The 26,619-nt window shown below is 44.4% G+C and overlaps 1 protein-coding gene across 3 annotated transcripts in view; it reads right to left on the bottom strand.

Moving 5' to 3' along the window:
* Window positions 1–26,619, bottom strand: part of RAD54B (RAD54 homolog B) — a 122,789-nt gene that overhangs the window by 34,679 nt on the left and 61,491 nt on the right. For all 3 annotated transcript variants that reach the window (XM_037892286.2, XM_043539348.1, XM_043539346.1), the window contains one exon: window positions 1,913–2,113. In XM_037892286.2, the coding sequence (XP_037748214.1) occupies window positions 1,913–2,113 (201 nt within the window). The remainder of the gene's footprint in view (window positions 1–1,912; window positions 2,114–26,619) is intronic.

The raw sequence follows: 26,619 nt of genomic DNA, 5'->3' as shown, positions 1-26,619 counted from the left end.
ACATTGTAAAATTGTAGTTTCTTACTAAATAATCTACTTTGGCTTTGCTGGCAACTTAAATTGTCGCTGGTCTTTCAGGCAAAATTTTTGAGCTGACTGCAACCTATAGCTTACGAGCCTTATTTTTTCCTCTTAATATAAAATCAAAATGTATCTTACAGTAGCTGCTACTAAAAATTGCAGCACCATCAACTCTGGCTTGCATTTCAGGCAAAGTCAATATTTATAGATACTTCACTGTAGCTGAAAAATGCAGCTCCAGTGTCACCAGACCCCTGATCAGAACGTTAACAAGTAACGCATTCAAATGGAGGTTCAGCCTTAGGACTGTCTGCTCAGCTGTGAATTTGTCCCTGGTGCAAACCCACTTCTCCACGGCATTATTTGTGTGGCTGATGTCAACAAGGCCCAGCCCCTCCCTTTTGGCAGTTCTACTGATCTGCTCGGCCTTTCTTTTCTAGCCCCTCTCCTTGGACTGGCAGCTCAATGCTTTTGCCCCTGATGTAACTCAGTCCGCCCCATCTTCCCCTGTACTTTTTGTTTAGTGGGCAGGAAACATTATCCTTTTACTTGTCCAAAAAACATTTCTACTTGTCCTGGGTTTCTGTGTAATAGTTATTTTTCTCCCATTCTGACCAGCGGTTCACAGACCAGAGTTTGGTCATCACTAATTTACACGATTTATAAACAGCTTCATTTCACTTCATTCATAGACTGTAATATCAGAAGGGACCATCATGATCATCTAGTCCAGGGGTGGGCAAACATTTTGGCCCGAGGGCCACATCAGGGTGCGAAACTGTATGGAGGGCTGGGTAGGGAAAGCTGTGCCTCCCCAAACAGCCTGGCCCCTGCCCCCTATCCGCCCCCTCCCACTTCCCGCTCCCTGACTGCCCCCCTCAAAACCCCCGACCCATCCAATACCCCCACTGCTCCTTGTCCCCTGACCGCCCCCTCCCGGGACCCCTGCCCCTAACCGCCCCCTGGGATCCCACCCCCTATATAATCCCCCCTGCTCCCCGTCCCCTGACTGCCCCCCCCGAACCTCCACCCCATCCAACTGCTCCATGTCCCCTGACTGCCCCCCGGGACTCCCTGCCCCTTATCCAACCCTCTGGCCCCAGCCCCCTTACCATGCCACTCAGAGCAGCATGTCTGGCTGCTGCGCCACCCACCCAGAGCCAGACATGCAGCCCCACCGTCCAGAGTGGGGGGGAACAGCAAGGGAGGGGCTGGGGGCTAGCCTCCCGGGCCAGGAGCTCAGGGGCCGGGCAGGATGGTCCTGTGGGCCGGATGTGGCCCACGGGCCGTAGTTTGCCCACCTCTGATCTAGTCTGATCTCCTGCTCACTGCAGGCCACAGAACCTCATCCACCCAACTCCTGTACTAGACCCCAACCACTGGCTGAATTATGGACGTTCTCAAATCATTATTTAAAGACTTCAAGTTACAGAGAATCCACCATTTACAGAGAATCCACATTTACCTGCAAGTGACCCATTCCCCATTCTGCAGAGGAAGGCAAAAAAACCCCCAAGGTCTCTGCCAATCTGACCTAGGGGAAAATTCCTTTCCGCCCCAACAATGGCAATGAGTAAAACCCTGAGCATGTGAGCAAGACCCACCAGACAGATACCTGAGAAAGAATTCTCTGTAGTAACTCAGAGCCTTTCCCATCTAGTTCTCATCAATGGCTGTTGAAGTTATTTGCTGCTAGCAGTCACAGATCAGCTACATACCATCGTAGGCAGTCTCATCTTACCATCCCCTCCATAAACTTATCAAGCTCAGTCTTGAAGCCAGTTAGGTTTTTTGCCCCGACTGTTTCCTTTGGCATTTTTTGCTCCCATTCAAAACACACACTATTTTTAGGCCAATGTTTAAGTAACAACTATATGTAAATCTATAATACCTCTTCCAATGTCTTTGCCTTCCATATCATTCAGTATCACAGACTTTCCTTTTGCAATAAGAACAGCATCACCTTCCCACTTCTTGTGTTTTTTCTTTGAAGCCTTACACCACACAACACTGAAGTATTTTGCAAGGCAGTCAGGTTCGTCTTCCTCTTTCTTGTGTCTTGCTATTTCTGCTGTTGGTACATACACTGGCTCTAAAAAGAAGCAAAATAAAGAAGAATATCAAAACATTTCTGTTGATGTAGAAAAATTATTTAAAAAAAACTCAACACTATCATCAGTTAAGTGCAGTCTGTGCATTTCCTGCTACACAAACATAAGATGCCATGGTCCCTGTTCTGAGTAGCTTACAATCTAAGTGAGACAGAGACATCGTAATTCAGGCTTAAAACAATGGATGGGGGTGCAAGCTCAAAGGGGCACTAATTTTACGAAATACTGTGTGGAAAGTATATGCTTTAAGGAAAGATTTTCAGGTAGGAGAGCAGTTATTTAGCCCATGAAAAAGAGGAAGTTCCTGGTGTGGAATGGAAGGAGGAGACAGTGGGTGAGGGATAAAAAGGAAGTTTTGGGAAAAACAAAGCGGTGAGAAGAAGAGAAGAAGGAAATGAGAGTATGGTATCAGATGAGGAGGAGATGAGCAATGCCTTGAAAGTGAAGATGGGAACTTTGAACTCAATGCAGAAGGGGAGGCAAGTGAATAGATCCACAACTAAAGCCAAAAGATTGAATTCAGAATAACTATTAGTGTAGCTTTAGAAAACCTGAAAATAACTAGAAAATAAAACTGTTTTACATTTCCAGTTGAAAGAACAGTTCACCCACTTTCTTTGTAATATATTAAAAACCATCCACTATCCTAAAATCCTGAAAAACAGCAGCATGACTTGAGATTGCAGCAAACCAAATGTTTCAACCTAAAATAGTCATAAATTTGGCGGCATTGCAGCTACTTATATCTATAATCAATGCAAGTATTTGCTGAATATAATTAGGTTAATAACTTTAAGGATTCTCAACATTGCAAGCAACAGTTGTCTATACTATTGAATAAAGACAAAGATCACATGCCTGCCATGAGTTACCAGTCTGGCATGAGTCAAGTAACAATAGAGCAAGTCTGCAGAATTATCTGAAGGAAAATCTGAAACACTCCTTTTTAGCAAAGCATATGTGCACAACATCAAAGTGAAAACCAGACTAATTTTCATTAAAATACCCTTGCATGCTGGTCAAAGCTTAATCAGCTTGCTCCTTTGATTCCATCTGGATTCAGCACTATACAGATTTGACACTAAAAGACTGCTCATACAAAAGACTAACTCTTCTTATGTGCTTATACTTAGACAAGAAGCAGAAAATATAAAATTCCATCTATAATAATGACCAGAGAAAAAGGGAAATCAAATAACCTGAACATCACTTCTTATGGTAATTGTTTAAAAAAAAAAACCCCTGCAAAACATGATTAGATTAACTGCCTAAAAATTAATCTAAATTATCAGATGAATGTTAACTTTATCATTAATAAAATAATATATATGCAAGATATTTTATTTATTGATAGAGATTTTCATGCCACAGCACTTTACAAATTTCAACCCCAGTCCCGTAGAGGGATCCACTCCCGTGGAGCTTTGGTTGTGTGCAGAGTCCCTGAAGTAAATGGGACTCCTCGGGTGAATCCGCATACTGAATATATACATGTGGATCCACGGTAGAAATGCTTCCACCTCGAAGGTGCAACAAAGCAGCTATTTAAGAGTACACAGCAATGCTACACAATGACTAGAAGCAACAAAAAAAAACCAACCCCAAAACAAAACAAAAAAAACCCCTCCTCTTTTGCACCTGAAAATACAGGGAGAATTTAATGTATCTGGAGTGTGGTAATTTGACTAAGACACATGAAAAAATCCTTGCACTTTTGCAAAAAGTACCAAAGACCTATCAGTGGACAGAAGTAGTCAGGGTGGTGGGTTTTTGTTTTTTTTTTGGTCTGATCCTAACAATGGCAGCTACAGCAGTACAGTGCTCTTATCATGATGCTGGGGCACTGGTTCAGTATCATCAGAGGAAAGAATGCCCTCTACTAACTTACCAACACAACTTCCTGCAGCTGTTTTAGATAAAAAGCATTGCAGATCCATCCAGCACTTAAATACTATGGGAATGGGACAGAGAAAACCCTTAAGATAGTGAAAAATACGAAGGACTGAACTTGCTTGGCTTCAAATTCCTAAGTTTAAAGTGGATCACAAAGCAAATATAAAATTGCCATCTCTACATTTTAATGAGCAGCTTTCAATTGCCTTCTCCTTTTAAGATTTTAAATGTATATTCCTGCAAGAACTGGAGACTTGTTGACAGCTGAACGTCCTTCCTCTTCACAAAAGGATGGACGTCGTCAAGTGGGTTAACACTTCTTCCCTTTCTCTTACATAGCCCTCAGAGACGAGTTCAGAGACCCTTCACGCCCGTTTTACAGCCGCTGCTTTTTACCCGAATGATTCTATTTAAAAATGTACTTGGGTATGCTTGGTGTGAACAGCCAGTTAGTTAGTTGCCAAGCCAACATTAATCCCGCAAGGTATTTTAAAGCAATTTAAAGCAATAGGGAAAACAAAATAGGACATAATGGTAAGTTTGGGAACTATTAGCTTTTGGAAATGAGATTTTTGCAACGAACAGTTCTTGAAGCAATTTGCCCCAGAGTGAAGAAAGCCAGATAACAGTATCCCATATGACATCCACATGCTCAGTGAGAAAACTAAAGATTAGGTAAAACATTATATTGCTGAGGTTCATTCCCCAAGTCCACCTTCTGAATCATCATTGCAATTTACATATACAAAATAGCTGGGTTGGGTATCTTTCTATTGTACCCAAAATAGTCTCATTATTACCATTGCAGCATAGTCCTATGTCAAAATGTCAAGATATTTGGCTATGTTTGCAGCAATATTTCATGCTTTTAAAATAAGAATATTGTCAGATTAAAAATCATTACACACGCCCAAAATATTCTTACATGTATGGTTGTTAATGCCAGAGATTATAAGATCTGTAAGAAGCTATTGGCTTGTCTATGCAGGACATTAGTGTGTGGTAAGACAGAGTGTGCACGCTACAGTCTACTAGTTTGCAGGCAGTAACATCCCCTGGGCACAGCCACAGAGCACTAAAAGTTCCGTAGTGCATTCTGACATACCCCTGTTTAATCATCAAAGCACACCAAGGAACTTTTAAAGTGTGCTATAGCAGCATCCACATGGGATTTTACTGCACAGAAAGCTAGTGCGCTGTAGATTCATACACTGGGTTGCCACACACTTACAAGCTGTTTAGACAAGGTCAATATTTACTTAACACCATCAATGACATTTGTTTACTTATATTCAACCTTGCATTCAATTTGGAAAATACCAATCGACTACTGAGTTTTTCACTTTTGTTCGTACACAGTATCTAATCAATTTAACATGAAGGTTTTAGTCCAATAGCAGAATGTTTGCAAACAGTGGATGAAATTTTTCAGGCAAATAGTTTATTTGGGGGGGGGGGGAGGGGGGAGGAGGAGGAGAACAGTTTGGGTCGATTCAAAACAATTCATGAATTTCACAAATAGTTTTGGTTATTTACAAAACAGCTAGAGGAAGAGGCGGTGATGGTGCCCTCCATTATAATCTTTTGCCCTGTGGTTAGGGCACTCACCTGGGATTTGGGAGACCAAGATTCAAATCCCCACTCCGGAAAAGACCCAAAACAGACTTGTTCAATTCATTAAACATTCTGAAAAGTTTCAGATTCAGTTCGACCCAAACCAATTTCTTTTTAAATTTTCGGAACGGTCACCAAATCAAAAAAATCATTTATTCACCTAGCTCAACGTTTAAATCATTTGGTGTAAGGCTGACGCACTCCATACAGCTGCTAAGGGCAGTGTTTGGTAGCAGAATACAGAGCAGCAGCTTGGACAGTGAAATTACTGCTAGCTGAAGGCATCCAAATACAGTTGCTTTTGCCGATGCCCTAGAAATGAAGCTACACTTTACATTGTGATCTCTCTTGTTGCTTCTGGTTATTATCTTGCACACAGACTAACAGAAATATGTGCGTACTATAAACAAAAAGAGATAGGGAATCAATCTGTGTCCACTAATTTCTCTCTCAACAAACAAAAAGCCCACTTTATAAAACTAAACTCTTCATGACCACTAAGAAGCTGTTGCAGGTGACGTGGTCCTTCTTCCTGAACTGAGAGAATACAGCTGAAGCATTATGGTCCAAAGGCTAAAATGCAGAGACTATAAAAGTGGGTATTTACAATAGGTGAAACAGTAAGTCCTTAAGTTTCAATATTTCAGCAAATGCTTGTTCTATGTGAGAATGAATTCCTGTAAACTGATGGAGCTGATGATTTATAGAAAATGGGGATGTGGGAGGAAAAAGAAAATAAATGCTGCAGTGGCAAATTAGTATAACCAGTTTCTGCAGAACAGGTTTAGGGTAGACACTGATTATATCTGCACAGAGAAGTAAAAGGAAATCTGAAAGAATGCAAAATTTAAATAAAATATGCATTCCCAAATTAATCTGCAGCACTGTGTACAGCAGCTTAAATGGGAAATTCCCATAAGGAATGCAGCATGCTCCAGTGGACACTACAGGACGAGGAGTCAGAATCCTGGCTTTGCCAACACACACGGTTTGATCTTACTCAAGTCATTTGACTCCTCTATGCTTTAGTTTCCCTCATCTGTAAAATGTACATAAAGGTATCTACCCCTCTGTAAAGTGCTTTGAAATTCCTGATAAAGCATTGTTTAAGTGCAAGTATTACTGTTCAAAAGAATAAGAAATCTGCTTCTAATTCTGCCACATGTGATGATAAAAAAGGACAGATGAATCCAAAATTTAGTTCAGAATATTTGAACATCCCAGCATACAACGGAATTTGGACCTAGAGCTTGGATTCTGACTCTTCTCTACAATGAAATGCCACCTTTGTGTATTGATTTCTGAAATTAAATCCATTCCCGTATACATTCTTAAAACATATGCTTAGCAGAGACCAAGCTCTTTATGTCTTCTGAGGATCAACAGAAGTTTTATTTTACTTCAATTTCATACTAGCAATCAGAATAGTTAAGAGAGCAAATGAAAAATAGTACACAAATTCAGAAAACAGCTCTTTGCACTGTAGCTAGGTATTCTGTTACACATGGAGTGTGTATACATTATATTTAAAATCACATGCTAATCTGAGACCCAGGAATATCTAACCCAACATTATGATAGAAAGATAGTGTTACCTTAATTCTAAATTCAGGCTAGAAATAAAACACACATTTTTAACAGTGAATAACTACTTGCACAAGTTACCAAGGACTGTGGGGGCTTCTCCATCACTGTCAATTTTAAATCAAGATTGCTAGTTTTTCTAAAAAATATGCGTTAGTTCAAACACGAATTAATTCAGGGCACTCCTGTGTCCTGTGTTATACAGGCAGTCAGACAAGATGATTGCAATGGTCCCTTTTTGCCTTATAATCTATGACTCTCACAATGGTGTTGTGGAAATAGATGCACTAATATTTGTGAAGAACTCCGATAGTCTAGTGATGAGTGCCATAAAAAAAAAAAAACTATGAGGAAATTAATAGTTCTGTCTGCAGGCCAGGACTGAATAGCGTGCAACAAATAAGACATAGGGCCACACATTGAACAATGGAACACTGAAAAATCTCCATCATCAGAGATTTTTAGGAGGAGGTTAGATAAACACTTGTCAGGGATGATAATACTAAAATAATATTTAGACCTGTCTTGACTGCAGGGGACTGGATTAGAAGACTTCTCAAGTCTCTTCCAGTTCTACAATTCGATGATTCTATGAATGAGGAAAAAATAAAATATCGTAAATATCATCACTACATGACCACCATCTAGACTGTGCACTGACTGAAGCAGGGGTTCTGTGGAAAAAAATAGTATGTGATCATGTAATTAAAGACTGTTTTATAATTCTTACACACCATAGGGCAAAATTAAGGTTACACAGGCACTCTTAATTCTGACATTTCCTAATGTTTGGGTGCTTGACTTTGCCATCTTAATAATGTTCTTTTAATGCAGTTTTGTGTGTTCATGCATGTGTGTCATAATAATAGGAGAGTTGTGATGGCCTTAACTATAGCAGTTGTGAAATGACTGCATTGTAACTTCACCTCTTAGCAAAATATTTAGCTCTTAAGGATACTGCTTTAATGGGGGATGATAGGTAGAGAAGATTTCCAAAACATAGCTTCTAAGGATACATCTTCACTACCCACCGGATCAGCGGGTAGTGATCGATCTATCAGGGATCGATTTATCGCGTCTCATCTAGATGCAATAAATCGATCCCCGAATCAACACCTGTACTCCACCTCTGCAGGAGGAGTAAGCGGAGTTGATGGGGGAGCGGCTGGGGTCGACTCGCTGCTGTGAGGACAGCCAGGTAAGTCGAACAAAGAAGTTGCATATCTTAGTTCGAAACCACGCCCCCCAGTGTAGCCCAGGCCTAAGTGGAAAAAATGTTCTTAAACCTTTCTACTGTCTGGAAAAACCAACTGACTCTAGCATTCACAGTAAAAATTTAATGAACTAAGTTGAAAGCTTCTGATAAGTTCACAGAAATAGTTATGCATGTCCTATCATCAAAGACAACAGCAATATCTTTGACAATTCTGGAATGCGCAGGCATCAGATGGTGCACTAAACCAGATTACCTAAATAAAATGTTGAATCCATTCAAATGCCATCCAAGTTGACTGTTTACAATGTCTTCTAAGATGTTAGAACACACAGATCAATTCTAACATCTTTATATAAATAAAAAAACAAATGCTGTTCAGTGATAAATTAAATGCAGGTAAGACTTTAGAAAGTAAAATATACACTTGAATGCCATGTACAGTATTTTGTATGTTATTGTAAAATGTGTATTTATAATTATTTGATTTCTATTCATTTTTTCCGGTTTATAAAAATAGAAAAACAGCCAGTAAACGTCATCACTACATACATTTTTACTAATACAAAAGTTATGATATTTAACAATCACGAGTTAATTGTACCATAGTCAAAGGGGTCACTTTTCAAAGCATTTCATAGGGATTTAGTCACATAATTCACATTAAATGTTAATGGGAGGCATGCAGCTAAATCCTCATATGCCACACTGAAAATATACCGCTTGGCATTCTGTGAAGATGTGCCAGTTATTGCAACTTTTTTGAGGTGTTTTGCGGAGGGGGACCTCCAAACTATTAAAAAGATGGACTATTTGTGATTTACAAATCTTTATAGTTTCCAGAAACCCAATAGAAGTGAAGCAAAGAGTAAGTAGGCAAATAGGGGTTTATTAAGATTATGCATACTTGGTATTAACATCTATGTTAACTCATATCTGAGGAAAATCTGATTTACTTACTTGTTTGGGTTTATTTAATTTATTTATTTATTTGTTTGCCAGTGATAACCTTCGATTGGCTTGAATAATATTGACTCAGAAAATCAACAATGGGCCATTAATGTTTCTATTCTGTATTTTAAAGAGCATTTATCAATAAAACATATTATATCCTCTGCAGTGGGTAGGAAACACAAACTATTCCTAGCCAGTCTAAATAATTTAGACATGCCTGTTTAAAATTCATGAAATTACCCTGGAAGAAGGTGGTACTTTAGCATTTTCATGGTGTTATGAAGGAATGATTACTGACTGAGGACATTACTGGAGGGGAAGGAGTAATATTTCCAAACCAAGTTACATAAATATGATTTACATAAATGTAATCCATTCAATAGTTCAAGCAGAAAAATAATGTTTAGGGCCAAAACTCAACAAAGCTGGTGCATAAGTTGTAACTTGCACCAGGAAAGCACACTGTGCCAGAGGGGGGAAATTCATTCCTGTGGAGGGTAAATGGTGGTTACTGTGTTGTCCTTGCTTGTCTAGATCGCAGGAAAATGCAAGCAGTTTTAAATTACAGGGGCTCCAACGCAAATTCATAAACATGAACTTCTGCAGGAAACCACAGATTCAGGCTCCATAGGGCTGGCTTTATTTTGAATCAGTCCTGCCCATTTTTGGAGCTCAACTGACCCCTAATCTATGGAGGCATACACACACGAAGATGTAGCAGCTTTCGATCAACACAGTCTGGTTTCCAGTGCAATTTCCAAGGAATCAAATCCCTCTACTTCCTTTTACACCAGGGGTGGGCAAACGTTTTAGCCTAAGGGCTGCATCGGGTTTTGGAAATTGTATGGAGGGACGGTTAGGGGAGGCTGTCCCTCCCCAAACAGCCAGGCATGGCCAAGCCCCCGCCTCCTATCCACTTCTCACCCCATGACGGCCCTCCACGGGACTCCTGCCCCATCCAACCCCCCCAATTCCCTGGCAGCTCCCCCAGGACCCCTGCCCCATCCACACACCCCCTTCTCCTTGTCCCCTGACTGACCCCGGAACCCCCACCCCTGACTGCCCCCCACAGCCCCATCCAACCCCTCCTCTCATTCCTGACTGCCCCCCACCCCGGGACCCCTGCCCCATCCAACCACCACGTCTCCCTTTCCCCGACTGCCTCCGGAACCCCTGCCCCTGACTTCCCCCCGCCATCCCATCCAACCCCCTCTCCTTCCTGACTGCCACCCGTCGGAACCCCTGCACCCATTCAACCCCCTTGTTCCCCGCCCCCTGACCACCCCGCCCCCTATCCACACACCCGCCCCGACCACCACCCCAAACCCCCTTGCCCTCTCTCCAACCCCCTCTGCTCCCGGCCCCCTTACCACGCTGCCTGGAGCAACTGTGGCTGGCAGCGCTACAGCCACACTGCCCAGCCACACCCAGCCACAGGCACGGCAGCGCACTGAGCTGAAGCTGCGGGGGGAGGGGGAACAGCAGGAGAAGGGTCGGGGGCTAGCCTCCGGAGCCAGGAGCTCAGGGGCCGGGCAGGAGAGTCCCGCGGGCCACATGTGGCCCGCAGGCTGTAGTTTGCCCACCTCTGTTTTACACCAATGTAAATTCTTCCACTCACATTTGTTCCACAGGTGGCTTTAGCCCTACTTATCTAGTTGCCTTTTTATTTATTTGTAATAGCATTAAGGACTATCTCATTGGTCTCTTTACAGCATATAACAGTTTTAAATTTGTCATCCAAAGACCTGTTATATACTCTTTACAGGGTTCATTTGCATTTTAAGGATTAAAATAACTAAACAAGTTCAAACATACTTAAAATAATTTCTGGACTTTTACTAAAGTTATTTTTAGTACAGTGCTCATTTTTGCATCTTAGAAATGGATTTACAAACAGCCTTCTTTAAAAACTATATTGATCTAAGGTATAGTAAGTTATCATAAAAACACTCGTGTCAGGGACTCATTTTATCATCTAAGACTGTGCTGAATACTAGTACGTCTGCAAATGCAGACAAAGATTTTACTAAAATGAATTCAAATAGTAAGCAACCCAATTCACTGACAGTTGTTCCTAACTTAAGAGGCATGCCCCAACAATAACTTTTTCATCCCTCTACCTTCCCCACTGAGTTCTCTGTTTTAGTAGTTTTGTGGACTGGACCATAGTTTGAAGCAGGGAAGTACAATCCAGATGAAAATATTTGCGGCCTGCAAAGTACTGTAAGCCCCTGGAGGATGTTAATACTATCTTGCCAGGTGGCCAACTTATTTATTTTACACCCCCGGGACCCCACGTGCACATGCACATCATCTGTTAAAAGAACTTTACTGTTAATATTGCAAAGTCAAGCATTGGGAAATGCCAGAATTAAGGTTGCCTGTGTAACCTTAATTCAGTGCTCTTGTGCATATGCATTATGATATAATCCTTAATTACATGATTGCATACTATTTTTTCCACAGAGCCCTTGCCTTACTCAATGCCCAGGATGGATCATGTTCACTTAATGTGGAGCTACTGAATATCTTGTTTTTGCCTCATTATTCGATGTGGAGCTCCATGCCTTATTTATTTCACACTATTCAAATCCTTCTCTCACAACAGAATTATTAATTTCCTTCATGGGCTTTTCTATGGTGCTCATTATACAATATTTCAGTGCTTCACAAGTATCAGTTAATTTATTTTCACAACACCCCTGTGAGATGAAGGGCTATTATTATCTCCATTTTACAGATGCAAAACTGAGGCACAGACCTCTGCAACTTCAGCTAATGGAGTATCTGATGGCCAAAGCTGGTTGCCATCCTACGTAGATCAGCATTAATGGGGGATAAGACACTTTGCCAGTGGGTTTCACAGATATTTTCTAACAGCAGAGGAATGGTGACACTCAGGAAAAAATAGTTACTAAGCTATTCTCAAAGAACAGTTACAGATGTGTTGCACATGTCCATTCCACTTCAAGCGTGTGCATGCCCTCTGCACTAGAGTCAGAGATTTTCCCTCAGCAGTTCCTGTCAGGGGGGCCATGTGTCTGCTGCTGCTGCCACCTTGTGCTACTGCACGATGGAATAAAGGGCATTGACACCCCGACCATCCCCCAGTTCCTTCATACTGTATAGAGTCTGATATGGAGGAGAGAGGCAGGGCCGATGCAACCACTAGGCAAACTAGGCGGCCGCCTAGGGCGCCAAGTGGTTGGGGGCGGCCAAAAACACGCAGCAGGGAAGAGGTGGAGCGGAGGTGAGCTGGGGTAGGAGGGCGTGGGGAGGGCCGCCTACAGCAAGTAAGGGGTGGGGGGCAGCATACAGGGGAACCGCTCCCCAGCTCACCTCTTCTCCGCCTCCTCCCCTGAGCATGCCGCCCTGCTCTGCTTCTCTCCCTCCCAGGATTGGCACTGCAAGCCTGGGAGGCGGGAGAAGCGGAACGGCGGCGGCGTGCTCGGGGAGGAGGCGGAGCAGAGGTGAACTGGGGTGGGGAGTGCCGCATGGCTCCCCGGGCCGAGGAGAGGGAGGGAGGGGGGCGGGAAGCTGCCGCACACGGCTCCCTGGGCCAAGAGGGGGGGGAGCTGCCGCGAGAGGGGGGTGCCTCAGGGCTCCCGGGTGAGGGGGGCAGGTGCAAGGTGAAAGTTTCGCCTAGTTTCAGCCCTGGGGAGAGGAGAGGGAGTCTTGGAACGGACATGTACTACACATCTCAAAGAACAACACAGTTACAGAACACATTAGTAACCATTCTTTTCTTCTAATAATCGCACATGTCCATTTCACTTCAGGTGACTCACAAGCAGCTCAATCTGGAGATGGGTTTCAGAACCTACCTGAACAATGCCTGAAGGTCTACTTGTCCAAACCTGGCATCATCTCTGGAATACTGAGATAAAGCATAGTGAGTTGTAAAGGTCTGCACTGTGGACCAAGTTGCAGCTTTACAAATGTCTGTTGTAGGTACTTGATCCAAAAAAAACCCGTGGAAGCTGCTTCAGATTTTGTAGAGTGTGCTGCCATTCTGCTTGCAGGGGATACATCAGCAATGTTAGCACAGCTGTATGCAAGACAAAATCCATGAGGAAATCCTCTGCGTCAAGACTGGAAAGCCTTTCATCCTATCTGCAACTGACAAGAAAAGCTGGGATGGCAATCTAAAAGACCTAGTTCCATCCAAGTAAAAAGCCAACACCTTCTAACATCTAAGGTATAGTCTCTCTCCTCATCCTTACAATAATGGAGCTTAGGAAACAAAGTTGATAAGTATATGGGTTGATTGAGGTGTAATGCTGATATTACTTTAGTCTGGAATTTTGAATGCAGGCATAAGTAAATGTTGTCCTTATAAAAAAAACCTGCAAACTGGGGGTCAGCTACTAATGCTCGTAACTCCGCCACCCTTCTCAAAGAGATAATAGTTACCAAAAACAGTGCTTTCATAGACAGATGAAGTAAAGAGTAGGTAGCCATTGGTTCTAAAGGCAGACCCATCAACCTTGTTACACCAGATTTAAGTCCCAGGAGGAAGGTATCCAGACCCTTTAAGAATTTAAGTGACATAGGATTAGAAAATACTGAGTTACCCGTAACTGGAACATGGAAAGTGAAGATACCTGCCAGGTGAACCCTGATGGAACTCATGGATAAACCTTGTTGTTTCAAGTAGGACAAGTAGTCCAAAAATGTTGGATAGAGGTGCAAGGACAAACTCCCTTCTGTTTTGACCATAAGGAGAATAATTTCCACTTCAGCTGGTAAGTGTATCCAGTAGATGGCTTTCTACAATTTGTGAAGATGTTTTGCACATTCTCAAAACACTCCACCTCATGAGAAGCTAACCATGGAGCATCCAGGCCATCAGATGGAGAGCAGCGGGGTTGGGATGTAGGGATGACTGTGGTCCTTGGAGATTGGGTCAGGTTCTGAAGGCAGTCTCAAAAGGAGCCCTGGGGGATAGGCTCAGCATACTGAAGAACCAGTGCTGGCAGAGCCACGCCAGTGCTATGAGGATCATACAAGAATGATCATGCCTGAGCTTGAGCAACACCCTGGGAAGAAGTGGGAAAATAGGCATGCAACAGCTTGTCCTTCCAAGATGATAGGAAAGCATCTGTCAGAAATCCCTGAGACCTGCCCTGGAACAAAAGACCTGGCACTTTGTTAAGACAAGTTGTAAACAGGTCAATGTGAAGGACACGCTTGTTTTGAAAAATGAATCTCATGATACGCAACCTGAGATACAGCAGGGATCACAAGTGAAAGATCTGCTCAAGCGATCCACCAAGCTGTTCTGAGCACCCGGAAGGTGGGAGGCTTTGAGATGTATTACACTGGTGATACAAAACTCCCAAAGATGTAGTCTTCAGAGAGATGATCTGATCTGGCACCTCCCTGCCTGTTCCCGCAGAACATTGCCACAGTGTCTTCCGTGAAGACATGAAGATGTTGTCCCTTGATGACAGCGAGAAAAGCTTGATAGGCCAGATGAATAGACAGCAACTCCCGCATGTTTATGTGGAGATCCAAATCTTATTGGACCCACAGATCTTGAGTTTTAAGTCTCCTAGGTGAAGCCCCCAACCTAGAGAAGAAGTATCTGTAACTAGTGTTAATATGTGAAAGGGAGGGGCAAAGGGAACAACCTTAAACACATTAGCCAGGTCTGTCCACCACACCAAGGAGGCTGGCACTCCTGCAAAGGAGGTTGGCACTCCTGCAGTGTCAGGACAGCTGGGCAATCAGCAGTGGCTCAATCAGGAGCAGGCAGAGGGTGAAGCAGGCAGGCGCTGGAGCAAGGGAACAACCAGGCACAGACTGGAGTAGGAGCAATCTGTCAGTATTAACAGGCAGCTAGGAGTATCTCCAACAAGGAAGCAATGTTGAGCAGACTGGAGTGGCTGCTTTTCTTAGGAGCCTATACACCTGCCATGTGGACACCTTGTTAGACCCTTGCTTGTGGACTGGCTAGATCCTTAGGACTCTCCGGCTCAGCGATGACTCCTCAAACTCAAAACACTTATCATATGCAAGTACCTGAATCAACATGTCCAGTGGATGATGAACGAACGAGTATGAGGACTTTAAACATCCCTGCAATTTCCTGAGATTAACTCTGGCATTCCAAACCACATACATACATACATATGAGTCAATTTCTCATTGTCGTAAGCAAATGCTGGGTGAGGACATAGCTGAACCTTATCTTTGAAGAAAACAGTATAAGTGGGTTTCGAGGTCAAGGCCTGAAGTTCCAGAACCCTTCTGGCCAAAGTAATTGCCACCAGGAAGGCAACCTTCCACAAGAAGAGCAGCAGGGAGCAAGATGCCAGGGGCTCGAAGGGTGGCCTCATGAGCTTGGATCAGACCCCCAGGAGGAACTGGGTCACGAACTTGCAGGTGGAGACTTTCCAGACCCTTGATGAACCTGCTTCTCATCTCATCGGCGAAGACCAATCTGCCTTGGATCAGAGAATGGAACACCGAGATGGCTGTTAAGTGGACCTTGATTGAGGACCACAATAGACCTTGGTGAAGGAGATTCTAGTCTAGGATGGACTGCAAGGATGCCTGAGCCAGGCTCCTCTTGGCTGCCCAGCATATGAAGCGATTCCACTTGGCCAGGTAGGTGGCTCTAGTAGAGGGCTTTCTGCTGCCTAGCAAAACCTGTTGGAGTTGGTCCAACCATGCTCTCTCCTCTGGATTCAGGCAGGCGAGGTTCGGATGGAGGAGTCCTGTGAGATGAAGTAAGGTCTGAGTGGGAGCATCAGTGGGGCTGTGACTGCGAGATCTAGAGGCATGCCGGACCAAGGCTGATGAGGCCATGCTGATGCAATAATGATAACCTTCACCTTGTCCCCCTTGATCTTCAGAAAGACTTTGTGAACTCAGGGAATTGGAGGGATGGCGTGCAGCAGGCTGTCTGCCCATGACTGTAGAAAGACATTGGACAGGGAACCTTTGTCTTGACCATGCCTTGAGCAAAAGCAAGGACATTGTGTGTTCTGTGTGAGGGCGAATAGGTCCACGTGGGTAGTTCCCCACCACAGGTGGAGAGACCACTCATGGTGAGAGGGAAAAGGTTTCCTAAGGTGATCCGCCAACACATTCCGCTGCCCAGGGAGATGAGATGCCTCCAGGTGAATGGAATGCTTCACGCAGAAATCCCATAACCTGAGAGCTTCTTGGCAGAGGACCTTGGACCGGGAGCCTCGCTGTTTGATGACATAAAACAGGTGGGTTGGGCAAGGAACACTTTGCAGGCCAAGTGTATTGTCCTGAGCGCCTTTACATTTATGTGTAGGGATAGCTTTTCTGCTACCAGAAACCTTGGTTCCTGAGATTGTCGAGATGAGGCCATCACACTACATCCAATGTGTCAGATGCCAACGTTATTGTGCACCATGGGGATGCGAAGGGTACTCCAAACAGAACTGAGGCTGGGCCCAACCACCACATTAGGGATGCCAGGAGTGGCAGTGGGATGGTAAGAACCGAGTCCAAATGGTGCCTGCTTATGGAGTAAACTGAGGCAAGCCACATCTGAAGCAGTCTGAAATGTAGCCACATGTACTGTACCACATAGGTACATGCTGCTATGTGTCCCAGCAGCTGTAGACAGACGTGGGCGGTCATCAACGGGTAGTCCAACACCTGGGGTGATTAGGTCTGCCATAGCTCTGTATCTGGTCTCCGGGAGAAATGCCCAGGCCTGAGAGGCATCGAGCACCGCTCCTATGAATTCTATTTTCTGCACCAAGCCCAACATCAACTTTTGCTCATTTATTAAGAGGCCCAGCGCCTGGCAGGTGGCTCACACTACACTGATGCTTTGCTGAACTTGAGCTTGTGAGTGGCCTCTTATGAGCCAATCATTGAGGTATGGGTAAATCGATATACCTCAAGGCCTGAGGTAGGTAGGGACTACCGCCATTCACTTTGTGAAAACTTACAGAGCCGCCGACATGCCAAAGGGAAGCGCCGTAAATTGATAGTGGCTGTGGCCCACCATGGAAAATGGAGACGTGGAAGTACACATCCTTTAAATTGAGGGAGGAGTACCAGTCTACTGGACCAGGGAGGGAATAATGGAGGCCAGGGAGACCATGTGGAAACTCAGTTTCTTGAGATACTTGTTGAGGTGATGCAAGTCTAGGATGGGCCAGAGGCCCCCTTACTTCTTGATTCCCAAGGTGAAACGGGAGTAAAATCCCTTCCCTCTCAGTTCTGGAGGAACTAACTTCACAGCCCTGCCTTGTACTTCCTGGATGAGAACTTGCTCATAAGAAGGGTCTCTGAAGTGGGACTGGGAAGGGGGGTATAGTAGAGGGATAGACACAAACTGAAGGGTGTACCCCTATGCTATGGTATAAGTACCCAGTGGTTCAATGTAATTGACGATCAAGCAGGGAGGTATGGTGAAAGGCGGTTTAAAAATAAAATGGGGAATGGATCCGGGAGGGAGACTGATAGGTCTTCCCCGAGCGTGCCTTCAAAAGGCCTGTCTATTTCTGCTCAGGAACCAGCTAGTGCCCTGCTGAGTAGTGGTAGAGGATGGCTGGCCCTGGTGGCATCTATAATCTTTTCCTCTTCTTTTATATGGCTCATGTCTGGGTGCTCCAAGAACCTGGGTGGCTGTTGTGGTCTGAAGTGCTTCCTGGAGGTCAACAGTTACCGAATCTGTTGCATCTAAACCTGGAGGGATGTTCTAATCACCACCTTTCCTTCCTCCACGATGGACTTGAATTGCTGCCTTGACTCTTGATGCACGGAGTCCTTAAATTTTCCCATTGAATCACGGACATTGAAATTGTATCTCCCCAGCAGCGCCTCCTGATTCGAGATACAAAGTTGAAGGCTAACAGTGGAATAAACCTTCCTACCCAATAAATCAAGGCATTTAGCATCCATGTTCTTTGGGGTAGTGCTTGTTTAGCCCTGTCTATCCTGCTCGTTAGTGACAGAAACCACCAAGGAACCCAGGGGGAATGATGGGGTGAGGTGCAAATACATATATTTGAATCCCTTGGTGGGAACATAGTATTTTTTCTCCGCCCTTTTAGAGGTCAGGGCAGAGATGATGGGTCTGCCACAACTTTACCAACTAACTAGCCCATCATGCACAGGTAAGGCCACTTTAGAGCAGTGGTTCCTAAACTAACAAACTGTGAACCCCTTGCACTAAAATGTCATGTCTCACGAACTCCCCTGGAAATATTCATTTTTAGCAGGATTTTCTCCTTTACCTGAGTATAAATTATAAAAGCAGTGATCTTGGAAATATAAAATTTGTTTTTATGACATGCTTATTACACACTATTTATTATTTATCATTACAGTATTTTTATTACATTATGAAAACGGCAACACCCTTCGAAGATCTAGCTTTTGAAGATTGTGTCACTTTGAATAAGCCTGTTATAAGACAAGGTTCCTATGTTTCATCAAGGAGTATCAGATGTGAAACAGCATGAAGGTATTTAAGAAGCCAACTCAAAGAATTCCTCCTACACAAGCATTCAGGTCTTGAGCAGTCCAGGCAAACAACGCACGTTACAACAAAGCTTAAACTTGTTCTTCATAATAATTTTAAAAACAATACTAGCTGCCTATTTAATTTTAAAAACAGCAAAAAATATCCACCTCCCTTTCCATTTCTTATAAGGAGTCTTGAAGTTTAAATCTCCTCACTGTCATAGATATGCTTGCTTTGATTTGCTTAGCTCTTGGAAGTCCAGGGGCTCCAGGCTGCTGGCCCCCTGCTTCCTGGGGTCCCTAGGGACAGCTCTGTCATTAGGGAATTTTTTCCTGAGAACCCCCTGTAACATTTTGCGAACCCCATGTTGGGAACCACTGCTTTAGAGGGAGCTGTGGCAGCCAAAATATCAAATAGACTGTCTGTGGGCTCTGTCAACTCCTATGCCTCTAGGCCCAGGTTGGCGGCAAAACTTTTAAGGAGCTCTTGATGGGCCCTAAAATTGTCCGGAAGCAGCAGGTTAGTGGGACCTGTGATTGCCTCATCTGCGGATGAGGAGGAGGATGCCACTGGTACTGAAAGATCTGAATCCTCTACCGCCCCCAAAGTAATCTCTATCAGAGGTACCGCCAGGGTCTTGGTACCGCTGTCGGAGTCCAAGCCCAGCTCTGGAACTGGCTTTGGTGGGACTGCAGACTCTCTCTAGGAAACCGCGAAAGACTGAGGGTGAGAGAACTACCTGAACACCACAGGGAACCCCCACAGGTTCCAGCATTGCCAACGCATGGGCCACTGCCCCAGAGGCCATAAGTCCATAGATGGTCCAGTACCGAAGTCCAGTGCACAGGCTGGGTGGTGGCACCACTTTTGTGGAGTAGCAGATTCCCTATGGAGTCTGATGAAGACTCCTCCTCCGATGACCAAGGCAGAGCTGTTGCCGTTCCCTCCTGCTGGCTATGATGAGGAACCGGTGAATGGTGTAGGGTTGGGGATCGATGACTTGGCACTGGATACCGGCTATGAGTAGCTGGTGATCAGTGCCAGGACCCCAGCATCTGGTGCTGGGGCTCTGATGACCAGTGTTGGGCGCTGGAGACAGACACTTCGATGCCAGAGACCAGCATGGCAATGGAGACTGGCGCCGAGTTGGGGACCATTGCCAAGGTCCCATGGCGGGCTTCCCTCTGGTGTTGGTTCTACAGAGGCAGGTGGTCCTGGGGTGTGGGAGGCACTGGCAAGGCCATAAGGTCCCTTGCCGCTTGGAAGGCTTCCAGTGCGATGTACTCCAGATCCTCAAGTGCGATGTACTCCGGCCGCTCCCAGGAGTGAGAGGTGGGTCCTGGGTCAGCCTAGGCACTGCAGGTGGAGTCAGCTCCGCAGTCAAATGCCTCTGTGGGGAGGACGAGTGGCCCAGCATGAGTCTCAACTTACCACCTCTACCCCTATTGTCTCTCCTGGGCACCTGGAAGTGCCCTCCTCCCGTGGGCTTCTTGTACTGCTTTCTTGGCTCCTGGGATGTAGAGCGGTGTTGATGGGGGCATGGTCCCAGAGGAATGCTGCACACTAAACCCGACGTGCTCAATGCAGAGTCCGACCAGCTCGGTTCCAAAGCCAGTTCCATGAGCAGGGCCTTTAGACAAATGTCCCTGTCTTTCTAGGTATGTGGCCTGAAGCCCTGGCAAATTTTGCACTTGTTCTTGATGTGAACCTCTCCATGGCACTTTAGGCAGCTCCAACAGGGATTGCTCACCAGCATGGGCTTACTACATGAAGCACATGGTTTGAACCCCGGGAACCAGGGAATGCCCTGTCTCTGGGATGATGTCCCCTCAGGGGACTACTATATAACTCACTAACTAACTCTAAAACTAAGACTATTTACAACACCACAGTTCAGCAACCACTGGAGAAGGCTTGCAAATGCAAGGAAGAGAACGCTGTACCAGCAACCGTCACAGGCGGGTAAGAAGGAACTGGAAGGGCACAGGGTCGGTGGTGCCTCTTAAACCGGTCGTGAGTGTAGGGCTCACAGGGGTGCTAGAGCTAGCCCTATGAATACCACAGAGGAGAAAAAATCTCTGGCACCAGGGCACATGGTGCACACACTCCTGACACAGAACGGAAATGAGCAAACACTCGAAGAAGGAGGATCAGATTCTGGTGCGACTGACTTCTACTTGGAGCCTGGATCGACTTCGTATCAGCCAGTCATTCAGGCAAGGAAATAACTTGTATCCCTGCTTTCCTTAGGAACGTAGCCACCACCACCATGCATCTGTAAATAATCGCAGGGCAACAGACAGGCTGAAGGGTACTACTGTAAACGGAAAATGCATGTTGTTGATTAGAAATACTAGGAATCTCCTGTGGCTTTAATGGACAGCCACGTGGAAATACATATCCTTCATGTTGAGGACAGCATACCAGTTGCCAGGATCCAGGGAGGGGACAATGGAGGTCGGGGTAACCATATATAAAGAAAACAAGATTTCATATTTGTTCAGATTTTGCAGATCTAAGATGGGTCGGAGCCCTCCTTTTGCCTTTGGAATCAAGAAGTAACGCTAATAGAAACCCTTCCCTCAGAGAAGAGGGGGAACCTCCTCTATAGCTCCCAAATGGAAGAGAGACTGGATCTCCTGGAGGAGAACAGCTTTATGAGAGTGGTGTCTTAAAAGGAATGGGGGTAGGGAGTGGAAGGGAAGGATGGAAATAAAGTGCAAGATCATAGAATCATAGAATCATAGAATATCAGGGTTGGAAGGGACCCCAGAAGGTCATCTAGTCCAACCCCCTGCTCGAAGCAGGACCAAGTCCCAGTTAAATCATCCCAGCCAGGGCTTTGTCAAGCCTGACCTTAAAAACCTCTAAGGAAGGAGATTCTACCACCTCCCTAGGCAACGCATTCCAGTGTTTCACCACCCTCTTAGTGAAAAAGTTTTTCCTAATATCCAATCTAAACCTCCCCCATTGCAACTTGAGACCATTACTCCTCGTTCTGTCATCTGCTACCATTGAGAACAGTCTAGAGCCATCCTCTCTGGAACCCCCTTTCAGGTAGTTGAAAGCAGCTATCAAATCCCCCCTCATTCTTCTCTTCTGCAGACTAAACAATCCCAGCTCCCTCAGCCTCTCCTCATAAGTCAAGTCCCTGTGGAGCAGGGATACATCTTGCACTTTAGAACACATCAATCTGTGGTAATACATCAATCTGTGGTAATATGGGACCAAGCAGATGGGATAGCCAGTCAGAAAAAAATGAAGGAGAAACTTGCAAGAGCGGATCTGGTAGTCTATCCTCGACAAGGTAGTCAAACATACTGCTTGGAATTTCTAGACTGCCTCCAGGAACCTGCCATAGATGAAAACTGAAGAGGTAGAGGTCTCCTCCTATGTTTTTTTCCCCCCTTGGCTGAGCTGCTGCTTTCCTGCTCTACCCTTACGCAGCCCAGGTGGGTGGGGAAAGTGACTTGGATGCAGCGTTCCTGATGTCGTTCCTTACTCCCTCCCTCACAACCCCCATAGGAGAGAGCGGAGAAGCAGCGTTCAAGGGGGTGAGCGAGCAGCAATGCCAGCTGCTCTGTGCATCCAGGTCAGTTTCCCCACAGGGCACAGTAGAGGGGTGCAGGGGTTAGGGGTGTGGGAGGGAGAGTGCAGGAGTTGGGACGCAGGAGGGGGGCGCACGGGTTGGGACAAAGGGAGCACAGTTTAGGGGTTGGGGAGCCCACAGGGACCAGGGGCAATTGTGGGGCACCCATGGGAACCGGGGCACCAAAATACAAGTTCGCCCATTTTTCCTAAGGCCAGCCCTGAAAGCAAGCCAACACACTCCAACTACCAACCACAGGTAGTAAGATGGAACTGAGGATGGTGCAAGATGGCTCCACCCTTTATACCATCATGGAGTAGCATAGGGCACATGCACCACACCGACAGGTAACACTGAGAGAAAAATCTCTGATTAGTGCACTGCGCACACATGCACACACACCCCTGAAGAGGAATGGACATGTGCAATCATTGAAGAACCATCTTCAGTTCCATCCTGGGCTCTGGAGGGGAGTGTTCTCTAGTGGGCACAGACTCTTGTGCATCTTCCCCCAAGTGTGACCCCCTTCTGCTCCACCCCCTCCAACTTGCCCCTGTTCTGACTCTACCCTAACCCTGGCTCCTCATCTTAGTCCCATTTGCTTAACCTAGGCAGTCCCAATTTCCACTATTCACGATTCTTATCACTGTCCCAGTCTCCTTGCCCAGCCATTGCCAGTTCCCTTGTGCGCACCCCCTAGCTCCTTGTCCTCAGTTTCCTTGCCCAGTCAGTCCTATCTCCCTTCCTGCCAGCTCCTCATCAGATGTGTCTCTCCCACCGCAGCATTGCCTCCAATCATCCTCCACCCATATTCCCAATCCCCACTGACTCCCAGTCTCAATTGCTCTCCCCCGGGGTCCTCATCCAGTATCAGTGCTCCTCCCCATCCCACCTTCCAGCTCCTTGTTCCAGTAACTTTGCCCAGTCAGTCCCAGTTTCTCCCTCAAACTCCGGTTTCTCGTCAGGTCTGTCTTCCCCCTGCAACTCCTCCATCTCACCCCAGGGGTTCTCATCCCAGTCACCTTGCCCAGCCAGTCCTAGTCTTCCCCAAACCTAGTCATCCCATATATCCCCCGTACTTATAGCTCCCAAACCCTCCTCCATTTCCCTCCCAGGATCCTTGCTCAGCCAGTTTCAGTCTCCCTCCAGGTCCCAATCTCCTTGCCCAGCCATTACCAGTTCCCCACCCCTCAACTCTCAATATTCCTCTCCACGCCACCAGCCTCCTCCACCTCCCCCAAGGCTTTTTTGTACTAATCTACTTTCATCCCATCTCCCTGATCTGGGTCTCATCCCCTTTGCATTGAAATTGGACAGCTTCCTCCTCCCATGCTGCCTGGGCCCAGCAGGGCACTGAGAGTATAGGAGACATTCTCCCTGCTCTTAGTTCAGATGCCCAGACCTGGCACTGCGGGAAGCAGCCCAAACCTGCAATTGCAAATCTTGCCCCACACTGGCACTTTCACTGCACTGCAGCAGTGTCCACGCATCATTTTATGGCAGGGAAAGCTGTTGCAATGTAGTTCACACCTTGGCTCATCACACAGTTACTCGCCATATAGACAACCTCTTAACAGTTAATTATAGGCAGTGCAGGTAGTACCAGCTATAGTTATATTTCCATTATAAAACCCTGTGTTCAATGACTTATAACTTTGCCAAATTTTAACCATTCAGGCTGAAATTTCCCATTAGGGTGTGTGCTTAAGGCTGAATTTTTTTAAAAAAAGTTTTAGCTAAAATGGTTCTCCATTTCTAAGGAGATTCTTAACTTATAAGTGCTTAACTTTACAACCTTAACTTTTTAAACATTTTCTTTTGTTTTTTATAAAATATATGTGTTGATTAAACTTAAACAATATGGAGAATCAAAGCTATAACAAACTCCCTTCAGTTTGAAGAAGCTTTTGTGCCAAAAGCATTGGAACCATAAGTAACAGAAATAGTTTGGACCATAATGTGTATTTTATACAGAAATGAATGTACACAAGAACCTATTTAACAAATAATTAACAGGCACAAATATAACAAAGTATTTGTTTTCTATTTTAAAACATATATTCTAACTGGTATGTTTAAAGGTCAACAAGAAGCCAGGTGAACCAAGATGTTGTAAGGACTAAGTGACCACAATACTTATTAAATGCTGGTTAGAAGTCACAAGGAGACAGAAGAGTGATTCTAGCTTACCAACTGAAGTGAACAGAATGGAATTACTGATATACAGCTGTTTTGTCCTACTGTTTCATTAACTGCTACATTCATCTAAGCAAATGATTAAAATTGGTCTATACCACTGTGTAATGGATTGATTAAATTAATTTATAATTTATCAAAGAATGCAGAGAGATTCTACCTGAATGAACACATTTTCAAAGGAAGAAAACAGAGAAGTTGCAACTTAAAAGGTAAACAGAGATATGCAAAAATTGGCCAAGCACTACACCTTGAACTTTATAAATACTATTACCTAGTCATCTTTATTCCTTCCTCTCTCTCTCTCTCATTTTTAAATTCTATTTCAGCTAATGAAACTTATAAATTTATAATAATTCAAGTGTGTAATTTAGCTAAGCAACATATATATAAGAACCATGAGAAATGTGGTTGTGTAACTGGTTAATTAAAATTACTCAACTAGTTTGTATTTTATAACTGTATGGTTCTCATATACCCAGTCAGCCAAGGAAACACCATTGTCAGTGTTACACCCACCAGGAGATCTTTGAACACATTAGGGTCCAAGAGATTATTCCACATAGCCATAATGTTGGGTGGTATCAGATCCCACATTGCAGGAGGAGGACAGGTACACTGGAGAATGTCTATGGCATTCCATGGTTGCAGAAGGCAAAGCATTCCCGCCATTTCGCTCTCTCCTCTCCTCTCCCAAAGTAAGAATCACAATTATCTCCAAACTTGGTAGAGTACAGAATGACTGTGGAGGATCCATAAGCCGGATCAACGGAGAAGTTTAGCTAGCTCAAACCCAGTAAAATCTAAAGAAGTCATAACCTTGCTACTAATGGAACTTTGTTCAGGCCACATGGACTCCACTTTAATAAAGAACACCATTTAATCAATAAAGTCAGTCTGACTGGGATAAAACTGAGTGTTTTCATTTTTACTATTAATCAGCAAGACGCATAATTCACAGGACATCTTAATTTCAGTAATCTGTTACACAAAGAAGCTCCGTTAAAATTCTAAAATGTAACAATAGTAAAATAGCAAACACTGTGTCAAAATGTTATGCAATGAGCTTTTCAGATGATTTTAAAACAAATTCAAAAGGAATAAGAAAAACAGATCAAAAATGTGTATTATGAAGCACATGTACTACATTGCTATCTTTTAAATTGCATTTTCAACCTTTAAAATACAAGTTCTTTCTAAAATAAACTCACTATTCTAGGGTTTCTATTTATTTCCATCCAAAGTATTTAAAAGAAGTCAATATGCTAGAACAATAATTATTTAAATTCTCTCCGGTTGCAAGGATTTTTTGTTTATTATTATTTTATCACAGCTAGAATTGATCAACCCTATAATATTGTGGAATAAGATAAGAAATTAAACCAAAAATATAGTGTGGGCTGTTAAAGCTTTTTTAAACATGGAAATTTAAGAATTGAAAATATATTCAGCTTAATGCCTGTAGAGCTATGTAAAGTTTAACATTTCCATAACACGTGTTTTTAACTGAACACTGTGGAACAAAGCAATTTTCAAAAATATGGAATAAATTCCAAAATTTGTAATCTCTCTTTACTTCCTGGATTTTGCACCCCAGCCCACCCTCCCCACCATCATGGCATCCGACTACCTTGTTAAAAGGAGTTAGAGATGAAATAAGGGAAGATTACTTACTTGTCATATCCTCTCTTCTCCCACTCAGCAATAGCTCTTACAGACAGTATTATGGCTTCACTATTGGGAAGCTGGAAGCAAAAGGTCTGTCAATCAAAGACAATATATAAACTCTATTCTGTCCAGTGAGAAAAAAATATCTAAAACGGGATGTAAGATACTAAGGTGTAGGCAGTACTGTTAGGCTGGTGTCGTGGAGTCCAGAGGCGGCTACAAGGCAGTGGTCAGAGTAGTTGTGAGAGCTGAAATCATTAGACAAGAGTCAGGGTAGAAGTCAGGCTGGGGTTGGAGTCCGAAGATCGGAGTG

This window comes from Chelonia mydas, chromosome 2 (assembly GCF_015237465.2).
Source record: "Chelonia mydas isolate rCheMyd1 chromosome 2, rCheMyd1.pri.v2, whole genome shotgun sequence".
Classification (NCBI taxonomy): Eukaryota; Metazoa; Chordata; order Testudines; family Cheloniidae; genus Chelonia; species Chelonia mydas.
This window is presented reverse-complemented; position numbering and strand designations above follow the sequence as displayed.